Consider the following 18,498-nt stretch of genomic DNA (forward strand, 5'->3'; position numbering starts at 1 on the left):
TCGCTCATAAATAATAATCATTAAAAAAAAACATATTTTAAAAAATAAAAATAGATAGTGCAGTTATATAATATCAGTATAATTTTTAAAATTATCAACAGTAAGATTAAATTAACAGTTACATTGAACACAAAATAAAATAATTTTTGTGATAAAATTTGATCTATATTCAATTACACATCACTGTTACCAAGACAATTCAATATTCATCATTTCAATTACTTTTATATTTTTTTCCGTAGATAATCAAATATCTATGACACAATAAATCAATTTTTAGTCTCGATATCCCAGTGAATTCGCGATTGTCAAATAAAAAAACCAACATAACATTTAGTATATAATTAAAAAGATAAATGTAAATAAAATAATAATCCATTTTTTAAAATAACAAATGCATCAATCAATAAATATATAAATAAAATAATAAAAATTAAAGCGAAGTACGCTCATTCAAAATTGCACAAGCTCGATAAATCTCGTTACATCAAATTTATATACATAAAGACATTAAATATTAAATAGTGAGAGAAAAAGTACATAAAATTCATTTCTTGTTATTAAGAAATGACAATTAGTATTACAATAATTAAATATCTCTTCTTATATTTCTTCAATGTTATTTGGTTTGTTTTAATTTTGTTTTTATCGTAGTTGAAGCAAAATTACAGATTTCAATGATGGCTACTCACTACCGATGCGTCGAGATTTATTTCCCACGATGATAACGAGCACTTGTATGACGCATCATATTAACATTGTTTCATACATACGGATGTAGAGCCAGAGCACGACCGCGGAGGCCTCTTTGTCCACCTACACCTCCTTTCGGAATTACGTAACCACCCGCATGCCTTGCGGTGCCTTCTTCCTCTAAATTCCCATTACTCTCAATTAAATCTCTCAAGGGCCAGCAAGCTAAATGCCGTGACTTGCCGTGTCTTGCGAGTACATAATAGCCTTGTCTGCAATTTTAAATTTATCATCACCGTCAATACAAATAAATAAATAAATAAATAATTAATTTTTTGAAAAATACTCACCGAGAAGATATCAAGCCAACTAGAAGAGCCCAATGAGCTTTATGTCCTCTCTTCAAACACGGCGCATGATTAAAATCAGAGTCATATGGAATAAGCACCATAGCTCCGTGTGCTAATGCGTGAGTCAGGGTATCAGGACATGTTTGTAAATCGACAAGTACATCTGGCCGATGGTCTGGTAAATATTCAGCGGCTAATGTTCCCATAAAGTCAACACTATAAACCTCGCCGTGCTGAGTAAAACCACGCACACGTGCTTCTGCTAATAGCTGAGTTACAGACACTGGCTTGGTGTATTCTTGGGATGCCATTGCCAGAGCAACCAGTCCGCATCTGTATAAATAAATACACATTATTTATCTTATGTGCACTTACTATCAGTCTTAATTATAAACAAATTCTCCAAATAGACTTAATTCTTAGCAATTAACATAAAAATATTGACTTACTGCGGTCCGTCCTGCAGAATCGGCTCGACTTGAGAAAAATACGTGACTTCGGCATCCTTTAATGCGTGTCTGGCAATCAACTTTTCAATCTCAGCCTCAGATGACGTTAGAGTTATTTTAGCCCAAGGTGGTAAATTTTCTGATTCATTAGTTTCTGTTTTTTTCTTACAACCCGGAGGCTGCTGGGGACTTGCTATCGGTGCTGGAGGAGCGGGCATCGTATTGTACATTAATCAATGATTCTATTCTTAAATTTTCTTAGAATTATTCTTGAGTATTTATATATATTTTTAGCTCGACACAAACTTTTGGTATATTTTATTTTCTCAATAACTCAGGCACATTTTTATATATATTTAACTACTGCTGAACTTTGCTCTCATAAAATAATAATTATTATTATTCCGTTGGTTTACGAGTGGCATTGCTCCAATAATCTGTAAATTAACAAACACTTAAAATAATAATAAAAATAAATAATAAATTAATAATTATAATTTAATTACAAGTAAACGTAAATTATCAGATAAAAAAAATGATTATTTACTCCAATAAATTAATCGTCCATTTTGACCGCTCGGGAGTTCATTTAAATCCTCAATAGCACTTATATTTTTTTTTTTTATAGACTTTATTATTTTATTGCCATATATCTTGACATTTAATTAGATCTTACTTTATTATTTTAATTAAATTTAAGTGTTATTGCTCATGAGCTATCGAAGATTATATAATTTCTCGGGCAGTTCTAGAAATGACGGATCATTGACGTAAAAAAAATTATCAATGATTACTTTTATTTTTGAGGACAAGCCCAAATTAACTAAATTATTTTTTCTGTACCTCAATTATTTTATTTCATTGAAAATATAAATAATTAATGCCGATATTTATAACAATTTCAATTTAAAAACTTTTATTTCCTGTGAATTTAAATGTTAATTGTGATAATTTAATCAATTGTACGTCACCAATACACACTGACAGACACTGACATTACTTGTAATTGCAATTTATATTTTTTTTACAAGTGTATGTACAACACTTGCTTAAAATTTACCAGGCATTTTTTTAGGGGCGCGGTTTATTGAATTTTATTTGAATGCTAAATAAAAATTTAAATTAATTTTATTAATTATTATTTTTTTTACGACTAATTAAAATCAGTCTAATTTTTATGTACTAATTATTGATGTCTGACAATTAAATTATTGTTATTTAATTATTAAAAGTACAAGTGTCAAATGAACCGAAGTCAAGATGGAACTGCCATTTAATTTTTTTAAAATTTATTACAGATATTTAAATATTTGAAAAATTACCTCACATGTCAAGAAGATTTTTAAATAATTTCGAAAATTATTGACAACTCCGTATAATTTAATGGAGAAAAAAAAGTATGAGACTTTTAACGTCAAACAATAGAATGATAATAATAATTCAAGTTTGACGTTCTGGACATATGACTTGAGGATCCAGAAATAATTTCATTATCCTGACATCTAGATGCTGGTTCTCGAATTATTTAAAACTCGGTCAGTAATTTCACGACGAATAAAATTATGCATGAATATTCAAATTTTGTTGTTGCAAATAAAAGTAAAAGTCATAATTATTGACACTAAAAAAATATATCAATCACTATAATTATTTAATTTATGAAATATTAATAATTAATTCATTTTTTATGATAATAGCAGCTGACAGTTAATTTTTTCTTTATAAAAAACTTTGAAAAGTCTGGTATGAATTTTTAAAATAATTATCAAGTTTGAAAATTTAAAAATAGTGTCAACAATTGGGTCTTTTACCTCAGCAACAATAAAAAACTTTACAAAACAATACGTCAGGAATTGTATAAATAACATCGCAGCGAATTATCTGTAATTTACTGACGATAGCAAAAGAGTCTTGATGTAAATTATCACCATTTTTTTTGTCCAGAAATAAACATGACCAATTATTTTTATACAATTGAGTATTCACTTGGAATCAATTACCATTATGGAGCAAGCCTAGATCTTGGATCTTGAATCTGTCAAGATCAATAACATACGAGCTGCTCATTGATAACCAGCAGCTTGTGTTTAAATAGCCATCAATGGCAAATTTTTTTGCTCTGCGTCTGTCGATGCTAAACCATCACTGATTATGGATCGAAGATCAACAGCGATCGTATCACTTTTCATCACATTAAATCACAATATCGATAGTAATGGATGAAAAAAGTAGTGTAAAAACTTAATGATATTCATGTATGTTAAATATAATAATAATCATAGATATATGTGTTGCCAAGCCAATTAACTGGTCTGTAATTTTGATTTTTTTCAGACCAGGAATCGACAAGATCTTGAAACTGCCTTCTATATGTCAATCATTATTATGATTACTTCAAGTCAACTAATAAAGTCTAAAGAAGTTCCCAGTTCTCAGTTGTCTATTCAGTTTCCCTGAGAGTTGATCATACAAAATTTTCTCACAGGAAAATCTGCATGAATAATTTTCGCTGTAATTCTTATAAATTTTTAACTTTTAATCAATAGTAATTATAATTTTATAGATTTTTGTGATCTAATGTCAATAATAATAATAGTCAATTCTACTGAGTAATCACCACTAGAGGCGATTGTTTGCATTCAAAATTATTATTGGAAGTGAATTGAACCCACAAGATGATGAATATTCAAATCTTGCCCTCTAACTTTACGCATAAATAGAGTATGTGGTTTAAAAAAGTAAACATCGTGAAATATTAAGTAAAAGTATAAACTAAAGTAGAGTGATGATGGATAACTCAACTCAACCAGATACCAGAGACGAAAATCTTGCGACTTGGGAAATAGCCGTGCTCGTAATAAATCTCATCATCACAATAATCGGTAATTGTTTTATTTTCTTCGCGCTTTACCTGCGTCGTTATCATGGTCGCCAGCGTAAACTAACTCGCATGTACTTCTTTATGCTTCATCTCAGTATCGCGGATTTTATCACCGGGATCTTCAACGTTCTGCCCCAGCTCGCCTGGGACATCACATTCAGGTAATTTATTTTTACAAAATATTTTTTCTACTGGCAAATTAATACAAATAGATTTCAGGGCGGATCTGGTTTGTGTAAAATAATTAAATTTTTACAACCATTCGGAAATTACCTGAGCTCTTACGTGTTGACAGCGACGGCCATCGATCGGTATCAGGCAATCTGTTACCCCTTTAATTATTGTCGTACTTCATCATTGAAGTCAAGGGTAATGGTTTATGGTGCTTGGAGTTTATCATTTGTCCTCTGTATTCCTCAGGTAGATTTTTAATTTAATAATTTATATACAAAACTACAATTACTATTAAGAATAATTATTTTAGGTGATTGTTTTTTCTTATCAAGAAATTTCTCCCGGTGTCTGGGACTGCTGGGCTTCTTTTACTCTGCCCTATGGAGAACGAATTTACGTTACCTGGTAATTTTTTTTCTACTTAATTTTAATTTAGTCATTAAAAAATATTGTAATTAATAATTTTTTTTTTTTTAGGTACAGTATTACCGTTTTTCTATTACCCTTTCTAGTTCTTCTTTATACATACGCAAGTATTTGCGCAAACATAAGAAGAAATACAGAGATAAGTGATCGGTTTGATCACGTAAACAATGCCAAGAAAATTAACTTTAGTAACAAAAACCGCCAGCCATTGATATCACGTGCGAAGATAAAAACAGTTAAACAAATGATTACTGTTGTTAGTCTTTACGTTATTACGAGTAGTCCGTTTATTGGATGCCAACTCTGGGCAACGTGGGATCCACAAGCGGCAAATTCGTCTTTCATCAATGGTTCCCATTTTTTATCTCTCAATGACAAACAAAATACCGCTGATAAATAATTAGTATTTTTATTTAAACAGGGCCAGCTTTCACGATTCTCACACTCATGAGCAGCCTCACTAGCTGCGTAAATCCCTGGATCTACTTGGGATTTAATCGCGAGCTTCGTATTATTTTATCAAATTATCTAAAGAAAATGCTTTGCAGGCAGAATGTGATAAATTATGGTACATATATTTTGTGTTTACTAATTAATAATGGTAAAATTAATAATAATTATTATTGTAATGTAGATATCGATACGTCTTATGTTAATTCAAATGGTAGTTCAACAAAGTCATCAATAATAGTAACGATGTTTCGTTTTGCTGGATCAATGTATCATCGGCAAACATATCAAGAACGTTCGACCGATTTCATATTAACTCGAAGACAATCTTAGTAATTTACAGTTCTAATAAAAAAAAAAATTATCAATTTAATAATTAAATAAAATAAAAAATTTTGTATTTTTTTAATTCAAAGCTAGAATCGATTATTCAAATAGATTATTATTAAGTATATTTATTAGTACGATAGTACGGTGCACTTTCACTATTATGTGTATTATAATAAGACGACTCAGTTTCGCTTCATTAGTATTTCTATTCAAGACCAAATAGAAAAGAGCTCTTATTGTCTGCAATGTTTGTATTACAACTTTTATTCCGATCTCGATGACGAGTCCCACCACCACACATACTTATGCTAATGCGTTGCCCGCCAGGGATGCTTTACACGCAACGTCTTTACTGTATTTTTAATAATTTAATACACCGATAATTATTATTTTTACTTGATACCTCAGCTAATATGCGGATCAACACAATAAGTACTGAAAATTATGGGGGTTTAGTTGATCTAGAAGCAGATGTCCATAAAAATGTGCTAATGAGATTAAGAGCGGGCGGAAAGATGGTTCAAAAAGGGCACATGCATTAGTGGTCCCGATACTGTATTTTGATAAACGAACAAACAATCGATGAAACCGACGGATTATGACGGCTAATATATGAGAACCTCTGGCATGAACACCTGAATACTTAACAAACGGATAAAATTAACATTAATAACGACTGTCTGCCTCCGATCCACATTTTATCTGAAGACAAACTGCGTTCCTCGTAGTCACACGTGACATCTTCGATGAGACGTTTCGGGTCGTCTTCAAAATTATAACATCACTTGCTAGAATTTTCCATCTGTACAAAGTAACCCAAAGTTTCGCTACAATTAATAATAAACTCATTAATCATATTGCTAATAATGGAGGATAATGATAAGAGCAATAGTCAATCTGGTTACAAGGTAATTTTTATATTCAAAATTTTATTTAAATTTTTTACGATAATATTTATGAGTAATTTGTGATTGATTTACAGTCGGAGAATGATAGCAATGACGAAGAGTTTCCGCGAAGATCTCCGGTACTGTTGGATTTAGACAAGATGGTGAAGAAATCGCATCAGGTTAATGACGATCAGGAGTCGTCTTCCAGCAATCTTGAGCATCAGAATTTGAGGATAAAAGAAGAGCCGCCGTTTAATTCTGCGAAAGAGGCGGCTTTCATGCGTCGGCAATCGCTAAGAAGACGCTGGCACGATGACTCAATGAGTGAACGATCGAGTACTTCGGGGGATGGTGTCCTGGTAATCAGAGTTCCGGAACCGGAGACTGCTGGTTCGCATTCGCATCTTGAAATTTTGCACCAAACTAAAATAAAATCTGTACAACGTGAATCTGCTCAATCTGAGAAAGGTAGTAATAATTTCACAGGTATATGAATTTATTTTTTATCCTGATAAATTATTTGCGTTTTTTTTTCATAATTAAAGTGGACTACTTATTTTACGGTTCTTCAATTCTTTATCCGAATGATAATGTTGATTTTTTTTCATTTTCTGTATCCGTAATTCGCGTTTCATTCGATAATTGTCTTTATTACCGCCCAGGGCTGATACGTAAGCTTGATAAATATTTGGATTCCCCGGTTTCGCGGTGACCAGTGTTATAGTTTTGCTTAGTTCCCGCATATTATCATTTTTCTTGAATCCTTTATCATGACCAGCATCTCGTCTTCCCACGAGGGATCCAAAGAAATCAATGATCACTTTCCACCAGCTCTTATTATTATCGTCTTCCTTCAATTTCTCTTCACTATTCACACTCATAAAATATTCTTCTGGTTTTTTAATCTCTTTCTTCTCTTCAACTTTTTTTTCTACTACCTTTCGTTCAAAATTTTTCACTTCCGCTTTGGTTTCCGCTTCCACTTCAACCTCTGCCGCGACTTTGTCGTCATTTTTAACTTCAACTTCGACTATAGAATTTTCTTCAAACATTACTGTCATCACTTCCTTACTCATCTCCGACTTGATGGTTCCAACCGAAGAATTATCTTTCAAAACTTCTATTTTTGGCGGTGATTCACTAATTACTTCCTGTTGATTTGTGTCCTTATCTAATTCCACATGATGATTAATATCTCCGTCATGTAGATTCGTTGGAATATCATGACGACTTACGCAAGCAGAAGATTGATCACTTCCACTCCGATCGTCATAAGACACCAGAGTTATTTCAGTCGAGGGTTGCTCGATATCTAAATTATTGAAGCGTTTCTTCTTTTTCGAGTTATTATTCGCTGAGGAGTCTACTGATTTTTTTTGATCAGATAACGTTGGAAAAATTTTCATCATCGTCATACGTTTCCGAGCATGAGGAAGCGGTCGTCGAAAATAATGAGCGTCATTTAATTGCGTTCCTTTGCGACTTCTGTGCATCTTCGTCTTGTCCATTTTAAATAAAATAATAATAAATAATAATTATTATCATAACTTGAAATTCTCAAGCCACAACTTTTTTATTTATTAAATATATCAAAAAATTAATTTAAATTGTCAATATAAAAATTGAATTAATCAATCAGTATATCGTGAACGTCAACTGTTTTTTTTTTCTCATAACAACTTCACGTTTCCTTACTTTTAAAACTACTTATCACTAAAAACCAATAAATAAATGAATTAATGAATAATTAATTAGTAATAATTACAAATGAATATTAATTACATTTAATAATAAATATATATATAATCTATATTTCAGATTACAAAAAATCAGCATGTGACCGTGAGCGTACGCGAATGCGCGATATGAACCGCGCATTCGAATTACTGAGATCAAAATTGCCGATTTGTAAGCCACCAGGAAAAAAATTATCCAAGATCGAGTCATTGAGGCATGCGATAACTTATATAAGACACTTGCAAAGTCTGCTGGAGCCTCAGTATCCTTACGTACCGTGTAATTCGGACGTGGCTAATTATTATGTTAATCCATCGCCGACAAGTTCGTACGACGTCCAACATCCACCCCGATGGGAGTCATTGGCTTACTACCGGTACGACTATCACGGACCTTTTGTACCACCACCGCCTGTTCTACCTCCCCCACGACGACTCGGTTCCGAGTCTGAGGAACAATATCGCTACAACCAACACTTGTAATTACTTAAAATTAATCTTAAATAATAAATTTTACCCCAATCATAATAAATAGTAAATAATAAATAATAAATTATAAATATATATGTATAATAACTATGGATCAATAGATTACGACAGTTTAAATACCAAATTATGTATAAAAAAATAATATAACTTTTTTATTTAGTATTTTTGATTTTTCATAACAGCGATCTATTAAATATTTAATATTAATATTTTATATTATATAACAATATTGTATTTGGTCTGTTGTGTTGACGCACTCGACGGAGTAATTGACGGATAAATATGAAGAGGAAGATCCCAAACCATCGTTTCGACATCAAGACTCGACGGTGCCTGCCAATCAATTGTATTCGCCATCGGCATGTCAATTACTTTCGTCGTCGTCACAAATTCAAAGTGCAGTCGCCACTTAAGTGTCACCAAGTCCGTAAAAAAATCCGGGGTAACGTGCAGCGGAATCGGCAGCACCAGTTGCGAGTATTTTAACCCTAGACAAACTTCGTGATGTTTATTGTAACTCATACGCGAGTTATTTCCCTTGCCGCGTTTGTACTCGTCGGCGACGAGTTCCTCGGACTGGAGGGCAACTGAAACTTGGACGCAGGATACCGTTGCGTTGGAGAAATCAAAGGTCCCGACGATGTCCTCGCCTAGTTTATAAGAGTTTTTGAACAAACAAAACCGTACAACTCGTCCGCGTCCGTTGGTGATGTTGTAAAAATTCGGACTTCGGCGGGCTGTTAAATTTTGTAGAGTTTGCAGTGACATTTCCAGCGGGTTCTCGCGCTCTTGGGTTTCCATAAACGGGTTGTTGGGACTCAGATCAACGCTGTCATTGCATATTGCGACTTCTGGTAACTCTGAAATTAATTTTAAAAAAAACAAACATACAATTAAATCCTCAACTGACCTTGAAATTAAAATACGTATGTAAATAAATAAATATTTACCACTTAGAGATAAGACTCTGAAAGGAATTCTGAGCAATTTAATTGGTGAATTAACTCGTTGAGTACCAACGGTTATTTTATAAGAATATTTAACTGCTTGACCACGATAAGAAGGTGGCGCGTCACTTGGAATTGTTTCTCTATAAATATCTATCAGGAATTCAAAATAAAAATGCCATATATTGATATCCAAACTTGATTATCCAGATTAATAATAAAAACTCACATGTTTTGCTTTCTCCAGGTGATAATCTTAAGTCACAAAATAAAATCTTGGGTTTTGTATTTACCACAGCATGGCCATTGTCTTTTTGCCATGGTACGAATGCAGTATCAGCATTTATTGCTGATGTACGGTTTGAAATTATTTTATCAGTTATAACAATTTTGTCATTAGCTGAACACTGACAGTGGAGTTGAGCACTCGCCCAAGCCAATCCTTCAAAGACATCACTGAAAAATAAATTTTACCATAAATAATTAATAGTAATTAATAATTAATATCATAAATAATTGAATATCGTACCTGTGGCTCTGGGATTTTTGATGATTTGGATTAAGTGGGTTACTAAATGTAACATAACATTCAATAACCTCACCTGAAAAATATACTGGCCCTTTTAATAACTTTCCAATGACTTCAATCATCGCTGCTGGTTAATTTAATTATAATTATAAATTATTTATTTACAATCATCATTTTACAGTTTTTACAAATTATTTATAATACTTATTTTGTTTATAAATAAAACCTGACGTTCTGTACATTTTGACCAACACCAGCATCTGCATCATCAGTTGCAGACGTCAAGTTTGGGAATCAACTGACAGCTCCATCTTTAGGACCCGATTATTTAAAATTCATTTGAAAATGACACAAAAAATTATTGACCTCGATAAATCACTAAGTGATAATTTCAATAAATTACCAGAGTAACAAGAAAATAATTGCTATTTATTTATAGAAATATTAATTAAGTAATTAATTAGAGCTTTACACAATTTTCCAGTCAATCTAAACCTTTTTCACTGAAAAAAATTGCTGGAGATGTTGTCAATAATTTGCCGATGCCAGAATGCTGGGACTGGAGCATCCAAGATGTTGAAGATTGGATTATTAATGATATAAAATTACCGCAGTACAAAGTAATAGTAATTATTGATATCAATTTTGATTAATTGGAATAATTTTAATTATTTTACAGGATTGTTTTGTCAGAAATTTAATCAATGGGAGAAAATTATTTCTTTTGGAGGCGCGTTTACCGAAAATTGGAATTTATGATTTCGAAGATATCAAAGTAATTAAAATATTATGATTAATTAATTATATATAATATGTATGATAGTTTAATTAATTTTGTTAATGGGCACAGAAAATTTCTAAAGCTATTCGAGAACTTTTCCAAGTTGAAAAACCCTCTTGGGGCAGAAGTATCTGTCTGCCGGCGAGATATCCGTTGACGATGTTCTTGGAATATAAAACTTCTATCGGACGTATTCATTTATCGACAACTAGGACTGATTACTTTAAAAAAATAGGAATACTTGATGACACAAAAGCTTATGATTATGATGGCGAAAATTTTTCAAAGCCCTGTAAATTTCCATACAGTTGCGTTGCACTGAGGAAAAGGAAAAATGTCTACGAAAAAATTGAATTCCCAAGACGTTTGAATAAAAATATTTAGACTTCAAATTACTTTAATAAAAGTATATAAAATATATTTAAAGTTTCTTTCCTCTATACAAATAAAAAAATTTATATAAGTATACATAAATATATAAGAAGTCAATATAATTAAAATACATATACTCGATTGTCAATTAATTAAAAAATATCATGGCTTATATAACTAATTTGATTATAAACTTTTGTGTAATTAAAATATTCTAATGATAAACATAATTTATTTATAATTTTAAAAGACTGTCACTTAAAAAAGTGCTCTAAGATTGCACACTAAAATAAAAATTTATAAATTTGGTAAATTATTGCGAGGAAAATAAATCTTGTTGCGTATCATTCTTTGGTTCAACCACCGTCTGTGAGTCCTCGTATTTCAAATTAATATCTGAATCATCACTATCATTGCCATTAGTCGCATCTTTATATTCGTTTTCATCAAATTGAAAAATTGAATTTTCCCGCTCTATTTTTTTAGCAATTTCATTAAACATCGTGTCTTCTTTTGATTCATCGCTTCCTGTTTCCATTTCCACTGAAACCTTTTCCAACATTTTCTGACTAGAATTGTCTCTCCTCATTCTTTTACTCGGATAAATCGATTCCATTTTATCCTCATCCTCACTTTCATTGTCACTAACATCAGTAGATTTATCATACGCAGAGTCGGCTTTAGATAATTCTTTTATTTCATCTTTCAAATTTCTTATCAAGTCTTTTTTACTTTTTAAAATAAATAAAAATTTTCTACACAGCGCGCTCTCCATCGTGTTTTTCAAACACGTCATTTTGATCATCGCCGCGTCCATGTCACTGATTTTTCGTTTCAAATTTTCATTTTCTTCTTTATATTTTACTTCACTCTCTTCTACAGTAGATTTGCTCACTAAAATACTGTGTACGAGACGTGAAAATAATATTATATCATTAAATGGCTCACATTTTATCAACCCTCTGTTCCACACTCTCTTTTTCCAAGTCAGTACATCATTTTTTAATGAAAACTTTACTTCATTATCCTTGCCAGCAAGTTCATGTTTTATTTCCTGTAAATATTCTTCTGCTGTTTTTTGATATGTCTCTGCAGGTTCCGCAAGTTTTGCCTTTGAAATCTACAATTTAAATATTTAAATTAATATAATAAATAGTTTTATAAATTTTCATATTTAAAATAATAAATCCCATTAATAAAAGTACTAAATATATATGTCTACAAATTTTAAGTAGAAAAATCAGTATACAGCAGCCAGGTAGTAAATTCTGTGAAGTAGTAAAAGGTAGCAACCGAAAAGTAGAAAAAGCTGTAAAATTAAGTGCGGGAAAATCCGTAGACTAAACCAGACAATGTTTAGTAAACATCACTAAGTACACTTGGGATTACAAGACTACAATACTAAATATTCAACCTTCAGAGTAATTTAGCATGAAAAATACCAGCAGGTATATTTTTTAAAAACTTCAAGGACAAATGGAGATTTAAAATTTTTAAAAACCGCACAATTGACAACTAAATTAGTAACTACAAAAAATAAGTAAAAAAAAAATAAATTTATTATTTAAACTATTTACCTGTCCTGCGAGCGGGAAATCATCGTTTCTTATAACATTCAAGTCAAGATTATCTTCAGTCCACTTGGCACACAAAATAATAAGTTTGTTATCAATGAAATTGGTGACTCGACAAGTTGTCACTTCACTGACGTTCACATCCATTTTTTTTTATTAAAAATAAATATACTTTTAAAATAATTGTTGTTGTAAATTATTGCAATAAATTTATTTTGAATATTTAAAAAATTCCACTGACACAAAGTGCGACTAGAAGATCAACTGTCAGACTTGTTTGAGCTTGTGCTTGTCTGCTCCATTATCTAGCTGTTAATTCAACGCAGCACTGACGTACCCTCTTTCTAGGAAACCATTAAATCCCTACTCTTCAATAGAAATCAGCTGATTCAATGGCCTACTGCGGTTGTCATGGTAACCGTTTAAAAACTGACATAACATAGCACGTGGAACAGTTTGTCATTGTCCGTTTGATGCTTCTTCATATATTTATAAAACATACATGACATAATGACAGGTTTCATACAAAGTATTCATATACGAGATGGAGAATATACTAAAATTATTTACACTATGGTACGTAATTAATTATTAATTGACAGATGAATAAATTTAATTGATTATTATTTTTTCAGATCAAAGAGCAACGATATACTGACAGCATTCATGTACTGACAGATCTCCTGGCGTCTCACCCTGACGTAAATTTCTTGCTTATTTTTATTATAATTAATTTGCGCATGTAATTTATCACTGGATTTAACTTTCAGTCAAGACCATGCCTGTCATTACTGGCCCATTGTTACTTTTACACCCAAGATTTCATCGCCGCGGCTGATTGTTATGAAAAACTAGTGCACTTGTGTCCAGATGAAAAACTTTACAAGCTTTATTATGCACAATCACTTCATCAAGCTTGCTTGTTCCAAGAGGCATGGAACGTGTGCCTGACGATTGCTAACCAGTCGAATTTAGACACTCAAGTTAAAAAGTTACAAGCGGCTATTAAGTATGGGCAAGAAGACATTATCGCTGTGAAAAATCTTATTGACCAGTGTCCTGCTGATGACATTGATACGGAAATAAATTTAGGGTGTCTTTTGTACAAAGAGGAGCAGTATGAAAAAGCACTGAAAAAATTTCTGAGCGCGCTACAGATTGCGGGATTCAAACCGCACTTGTCTTACAATGTCGCTCTGTGTTATTATAAGTTGAGAGAATATTCAGCATCTTTGAAACACATCGGTAATTATATTGCAGTTAAATTAATTAATAATTGATAATATTTTTTTTAGAAAGATTTGATTGATAGTAAAGATTTTTAAAAAAATTACAGCGGACATTATTGAGCAGGGAATTAGAGAACATCCAGAGCTGAGTGTCGGAGTAACGACTGAAGGAATTGAAGTCCGGAGTGTTGGTAACACGTTGACTTTACACGAGACTGCTTTGACTGAAGCTTTTAATTTAAAAGCGGCTATAGAATATCAACTGAAAAATTGTAAAAAACATTTTCGTTGAATAATTGAATTTTAAATAAATATTCTATGAAAGATTAATAATAATTATTGTAGACGACGCAGCCAAAGAGGCTCTCACGGACATGCCACCTAGATCAGAAGAAGAACTGGATGCTGTGACATTACACAACCAGGCGCTAATTAACATGGACACTAAACCAAACGAAGGATTCGAAAAACTACAATTTTTGCTCCAGCAAAACCCATTCCCGCCTGAGACGTTTGCTAATTTACTTCTGCTGTACTGCAAGTTTCAATACTACGATCTAGCAGCTGATGTCCTAGCAGAAAATGTTCACTTGACTTACAAGTACCTGACTCCGGTAAGTATTAAAAAACTTTATAAAGTAAATGCACTTATTTATTATTAATTAAATATATACGATACAAATTATCGTATCGCAAATCTTAAGATTACAAATTATAAAAATTTTAAATTAATCAGAATGCTTAGACCTAGAGTGTTTACATTTCTTCGAATGTTTTTCACGATGAACGTCATCACTCGAATCATCGCTAGAACTCTCACTGTGTTTTCTCTTCTTCTGCTTCGAGTGTTTCTTCTTTTTCTTCTTATGCTTTTTTTCCTCTTCATAAGAACTGTCATCCGAGCTGCTGCTAACCGACCGTTTTTTTTTACTTTTTTTCTTCTTCAACTTTTTGGGTTTTGATTTCTTGTCAGCTTTCAGTAATTTGTCCTCGTCAGGTAATTGCTGCGGTACCGGCGTCTGCTGAGCCTCTACAGGCGGATCATCTTCAATCTCCGGTATCAAGTCATACTTTTTACCATCGAGTGATGAAAAACAATCATGCTCGAAATGACCCTTTAATTTACATCTCTTGCATATTGAATTCAAAACAGCTTCAAGTTCAATAGCTTTCCTCTGTTGCGGAAACGGTTTTTTTTTCTGCTCATCGCGTTGCTGTTCTACTCCATTTGGATCCAAATCAGCACCATTGCCCTGATTGACAAATTTCATTGATAATCCGATTTTTCCATCATCACCAATTGATATTATTTTACACCACACAGGTTCCCCGCGTTTTAATACTTCTGACACATCATCAACCCACGTTGAACTCACCTATTAATTTAAAATGAGAGTGAATGTAGCAGACGTCAGGCAAATTTTAAATTCAAATAAATACAGTAAATAATTCAAAAAATAAAATTTAAAAAAAATGCGCATTTCAAAAATTTTGAAATTAAAACATAATTTTTTAACAAGATAAATTATTATTAACAAAATATGATAATTAGTACAAGTACCTGTGATTTATGTACTAATCCTTGTTGTTTACATCCAGGAATTTCGACAAAAGCTCCATAATTTTGTACTGCTGCAATTTTACCGCGAAATATTTCATTTATTTCACAGCGTGTCATTTTGAAATAATAATTAAATTTTTTTTTTAATTTACAACAATCATATTCTGTAATTTTTTATCACATTTACAATAAAAATCGATCAAAACATCGCAGATTTAAGGTTAGAGAAAAAAAAACAAACGTCAGTTTCAGGGCCGTATAAAAAAATTTCTCTACATTTAAAAATAAAAAAAAAAACTTGGAATTTAAATTTAAAAATTTATTATTTCAGTATCTGTACGATTTCTTGGACGCTTTAATAACTCAGCAGACGGCGCCAGAAGAAGCTTACAGGAAACTAGATGATCTTGCTAACAAACATTGCGAGACTCTGAGAAAATTAGCAAAGCAAGTCCAGGAAGCGCGACTCAATCACGACGACAATGCTGTCAAAAAAACTGTCAATGATTACGACGAAACGTTAGAACGTTACATTCCTGTTTTAATGTCACAGGCTAAAATTTACTGGGACCTAGAGAACTATGTCCAGGTTGAAAAAATATTTCGCATGAGCGCTGACTTCTGTAATGACCACGACGTCTGGAGACTGAATGTCGCCCACACTCTTTTTATGCAGGAAAATAAATTCAAAGAAGCCACCGGTTTTTATGAGCCGATTGTCAAAAAGAAATATGACAGCGTAAATTTCAAAATACTTCTTACTTTACTTAATTATTTATCTGTCGCTTTAATTATTTTATTTTAACGGTTCCAGATCCTAGATGTGAGCGCGATAGTTCTTGCGAACTTGTGCGTGAGCTACATAATGACGACGCAGAATGCCGAGGCCGAGGAGCTGATGAAAAAAATCGAAAAAGAAGAAGAAACAGTTGCCTTTGAAGAGCAAGACAAAAAATTATTCCATTTGTGTATCGTTAATATGGTGATTGGTACACTCTACTGTGCCAAAGGCAACTACGAGTTTGGAATATCGAGAGTGATGAAGAGTCTGGAGCCTTACAACAAAAAATTAGGCACTGACACCTGGTTCTATGCCAAGAGATGTTTCCTTTCGCTTCTTGAACAGCTGGCCAAGCAGCTCGTTGTCCTAAAAGACTCGACCATCCAAGAATGTATTCAATTTCTTGAGCACTGTGAAGCGTATGGTAAAGATGTCTCGACGATAATTGACCAGCCATATGACATCAATGAACTCCCGTTGATTCCTGATGCGAAACATACTGTCACATATGAAGCGCGATTTTTGAAAGCGTTGTTTCTGAAAATACAAATGTCTTAATCTTAATTAATTAATTATTTATTTTAAAAAATGACAAATTTAATTTATCATGACTGTAATTATTATAGCATAGAGTAGTAATTAAAAATAAAATAAATTAATATATTGTAAGTAACTTATAATTTATTTACGTAATTACAAAAGTGGTAATTTTTGTATGTACAATCTAATCCAGAACCATGATGTTATCAATGACAATGAGTACCAGGTGATAATGTAACTCAGATGTTCATTTCTCATGTGGACACGCGTCTGTCCAGCAATTGGACCACCACGTACACCATCTCCCACAACCAAGTCCATGAATATTGGGTCAGCATCAGCAGACTCTGCCATGGCCACGAGGTCTCGATGGAACCACAAATTACTAGCAGGTTTATTTTTCGGCATAAACGGAGCTCGTTCTTCATTCAGTCTCAGCAGTCCCGTTATCTCAACAGTACCAGGAACACGTCCCAGTTTATTAACGGGCATCTTTTCCAGCTTCTTGGGTATCCATCCGCGATTGACTAGAATCGTAAGATCACGGTCTTCTAATTTAAATGGAGTAATTATCCAATATCCAGTTCGCGCTCCGCTTCCACCGATCAAACCACCACCGCCTCCTTTTTCTGATGTTCCAGAACCGTCGACTATCAGACTCCTGGGGCCTATTGTGAACTCTTTGTCATACAGAAATTGTCCTTTTACTTTTATCGGGCAGTACTCCAATTCTGCAAGCTCGTGCAGATCTTCTGGTAGAGGTATCGGATCCGCAGTTGTCCTCTTTTTTAAATCTTCTATCAATTTCAGTTTCCATTTACGTCTCTCCACTTGCCAAGTGCCAAGAATGAATGTAATTATTGGTGCTCCCAATAATATGTATTTCATTGGACCTGGTGGTTTGTTGTGTTGATCATATTCATTTTCACTTAAGCCTCTATCAAAAACACGTGACTTTGGTTTCGTTTTAGAGAATCTTAAGTCAGGACGTTCTAATTTATTTTCATTCATACAACGTATGCTTATTAAATTACTTTTTCTTCTAAGAACCCGGGATGTAAGTGATAGTAAACTCATTTTTTATCAACACTCTGGTACCATAACCTCAATGACACTTTGATTAATTAATACTTATTAATTACTTTTTAATTGCTGCCAATATTTACCTGCTTCAATATTTTTTTTAAAATTAAATTATCATTTTTTTTTGGACTAAAAAAAAAATTTTAAGTGATGAAACAAATTTATTTTGTCGTTCATTAGAACAAATACGGCCCTGATGTATCAGCTGCTGACTGTCCATCTGGAGGGAGAAA

General features: G+C 32.5%; 9 protein-coding genes across 13 annotated transcripts; 4 read left to right on the top strand and 5 right to left on the bottom strand.

Annotated features, from left to right (window-relative positions):
• Nucleotides 1-637: 637 nt before the first annotated feature.
• Nucleotides 638-2,972, bottom strand: LOC130675501 (actin maturation protease). Of its 3 annotated transcripts, none has more exons than XM_057481241.1 (4): nucleotides 2,815-2,972; nucleotides 1,493-1,929; nucleotides 1,044-1,376; nucleotides 638-965 (listed from the first exon to the last, which is right to left on the bottom strand). In XM_057481241.1, exons 2-4 carry the CDS (start codon nucleotides 1,720-1,722, stop codon nucleotides 764-766), a joined length of 765 nt encoding a protein of 254 aa, XP_057337224.1. In that variant the 5' UTR covers nucleotides 1,723-1,929; nucleotides 2,815-2,972; the 3' UTR covers nucleotides 638-763. The 3 variants fall into 3 exon arrangements, with proteins under 3 accessions (XP_057337224.1, XP_057337227.1, XP_057337226.1); XM_057481244.1 differs by lacking the exon at nucleotides 2,815-2,972 and adding an exon at nucleotides 2,336-2,484; XM_057481243.1 differs by lacking the exon at nucleotides 2,815-2,972 and adding an exon at nucleotides 2,040-2,231.
• Nucleotides 2,973-3,894: 922 nt separating this feature from the next.
• LOC130675492 (vasopressin V1a receptor-like) lies at nucleotides 3,895-5,763 on the top strand. Of its 2 annotated transcripts, XM_057481228.1 has the most exons (7): nucleotides 3,895-4,374; nucleotides 4,469-4,534; nucleotides 4,669-4,793; nucleotides 4,858-4,952; nucleotides 5,025-5,323; nucleotides 5,395-5,541; nucleotides 5,608-5,763. In XM_057481228.1, the coding sequence occupies exons 1-7, from the start codon at nucleotides 4,278-4,280 to the stop codon at nucleotides 5,754-5,756; spliced, it is 978 nt and encodes a 325-aa protein (XP_057337211.1). In that variant the 5' UTR covers nucleotides 3,895-4,277; the 3' UTR covers nucleotides 5,757-5,763. The 2 variants fall into 2 exon arrangements, with proteins under 2 accessions (XP_057337211.1, XP_057337210.1); XM_057481227.1 differs by having other exon boundaries at nucleotides 3,903-4,534; nucleotides 4,586-4,793.
• A 758-nt stretch (nucleotides 5,764-6,521) lies between these two features.
• Nucleotides 6,522-8,994, top strand: LOC130675500 (uncharacterized). Of its 2 annotated transcripts, none has more exons than XM_057481239.1 (3): nucleotides 6,522-6,661; nucleotides 6,736-7,129; nucleotides 8,462-8,994. In XM_057481239.1, the coding sequence occupies exons 1-3, from the start codon at nucleotides 6,620-6,622 to the stop codon at nucleotides 8,860-8,862; spliced, it is 837 nt and encodes a 278-aa protein (XP_057337222.1). In that variant the 5' UTR covers nucleotides 6,522-6,619; the 3' UTR covers nucleotides 8,863-8,994. The 2 variants fall into 2 exon arrangements, with proteins under 2 accessions (XP_057337222.1, XP_057337223.1); XM_057481240.1 differs by having other exon boundaries at nucleotides 6,736-7,111; nucleotides 8,462-8,993.
• Nucleotides 8,995-9,016: 22 nt separating this feature from the next.
• Nucleotides 9,017-10,612, bottom strand: LOC130675494 (RAB6A-GEF complex partner protein 2). The gene is made up of 4 exons (XM_057481232.1): nucleotides 10,345-10,612; nucleotides 10,045-10,271; nucleotides 9,819-9,968; nucleotides 9,017-9,728 (listed from the first exon to the last, which is right to left on the bottom strand). The coding sequence occupies exons 1-4, from the start codon at nucleotides 10,464-10,466 to the stop codon at nucleotides 9,085-9,087; spliced, it is 1,143 nt and encodes a 380-aa protein (XP_057337215.1). The 5' UTR covers nucleotides 10,467-10,612; the 3' UTR covers nucleotides 9,017-9,084.
• An 18-nt stretch (nucleotides 10,613-10,630) lies between these two features.
• LOC130675508 (sterile alpha motif domain-containing protein 15-like) lies at nucleotides 10,631-11,562 on the top strand. The gene is made up of 4 exons (XM_057481250.1): nucleotides 10,631-10,751; nucleotides 10,829-10,964; nucleotides 11,024-11,119; nucleotides 11,195-11,562. The coding sequence occupies exons 1-4, from the start codon at nucleotides 10,690-10,692 to the stop codon at nucleotides 11,507-11,509; spliced, it is 609 nt and encodes a 202-aa protein (XP_057337233.1). The 5' UTR covers nucleotides 10,631-10,689; the 3' UTR covers nucleotides 11,510-11,562.
• A 76-nt stretch (nucleotides 11,563-11,638) lies between these two features.
• LOC130675496 (uncharacterized) lies at nucleotides 11,639-13,383 on the bottom strand. Its single transcript, XM_057481234.1, has 2 exons — nucleotides 13,075-13,383; nucleotides 11,639-12,617 (listed from the first exon to the last, which is right to left on the bottom strand). Exons 1-2 carry the CDS (start codon nucleotides 13,216-13,218, stop codon nucleotides 11,811-11,813), a joined length of 951 nt encoding a protein of 316 aa, XP_057337217.1. The 5' UTR covers nucleotides 13,219-13,383; the 3' UTR covers nucleotides 11,639-11,810.
• A 73-nt stretch (nucleotides 13,384-13,456) lies between these two features.
• On the top strand, nucleotides 13,457-17,290 carry LOC130675483 (tetratricopeptide repeat protein 30A). Its single transcript, XM_057481214.1, has 7 exons — nucleotides 13,457-13,647; nucleotides 13,707-13,772; nucleotides 13,842-14,316; nucleotides 14,408-14,572; nucleotides 14,646-14,914; nucleotides 16,193-16,600; nucleotides 16,676-17,290. The coding sequence occupies exons 1-7, from the start codon at nucleotides 13,582-13,584 to the stop codon at nucleotides 17,198-17,200; spliced, it is 1,974 nt and encodes a 657-aa protein (XP_057337197.1). The 5' UTR covers nucleotides 13,457-13,581; the 3' UTR covers nucleotides 17,201-17,290.
• LOC130675502 (zinc finger CCHC domain-containing protein 17-like) lies at nucleotides 14,914-16,115 on the bottom strand. The gene is made up of 2 exons (XM_057481245.1): nucleotides 15,862-16,115; nucleotides 14,914-15,676 (listed from the first exon to the last, which is right to left on the bottom strand). The coding sequence occupies exons 1-2, from the start codon at nucleotides 15,976-15,978 to the stop codon at nucleotides 15,029-15,031; spliced, it is 765 nt and encodes a 254-aa protein (XP_057337228.1). The 5' UTR covers nucleotides 15,979-16,115; the 3' UTR covers nucleotides 14,914-15,028.
• Nucleotides 17,291-17,299: 9 nt separating the features above from the next.
• On the bottom strand, nucleotides 17,300-18,453 carry LOC130675499 (surfeit locus protein 1). The gene has a single exon (XM_057481238.1). The coding sequence runs from the start codon at nucleotides 18,257-18,259 to the stop codon at nucleotides 17,336-17,338; it is 924 nt and encodes a 307-aa protein (XP_057337221.1). The 5' UTR covers nucleotides 18,260-18,453; the 3' UTR covers nucleotides 17,300-17,335.
• Between the last annotated feature and the right edge of the window lie 45 nt (nucleotides 18,454-18,498).

The sequence above is a fragment of the Microplitis mediator genome, chromosome 10 (genome assembly GCF_029852145.1).
Source record: "Microplitis mediator isolate UGA2020A chromosome 10, iyMicMedi2.1, whole genome shotgun sequence".
NCBI classification, from domain to species: Eukaryota; Metazoa; Arthropoda; class Insecta; order Hymenoptera; family Braconidae; genus Microplitis; species Microplitis mediator.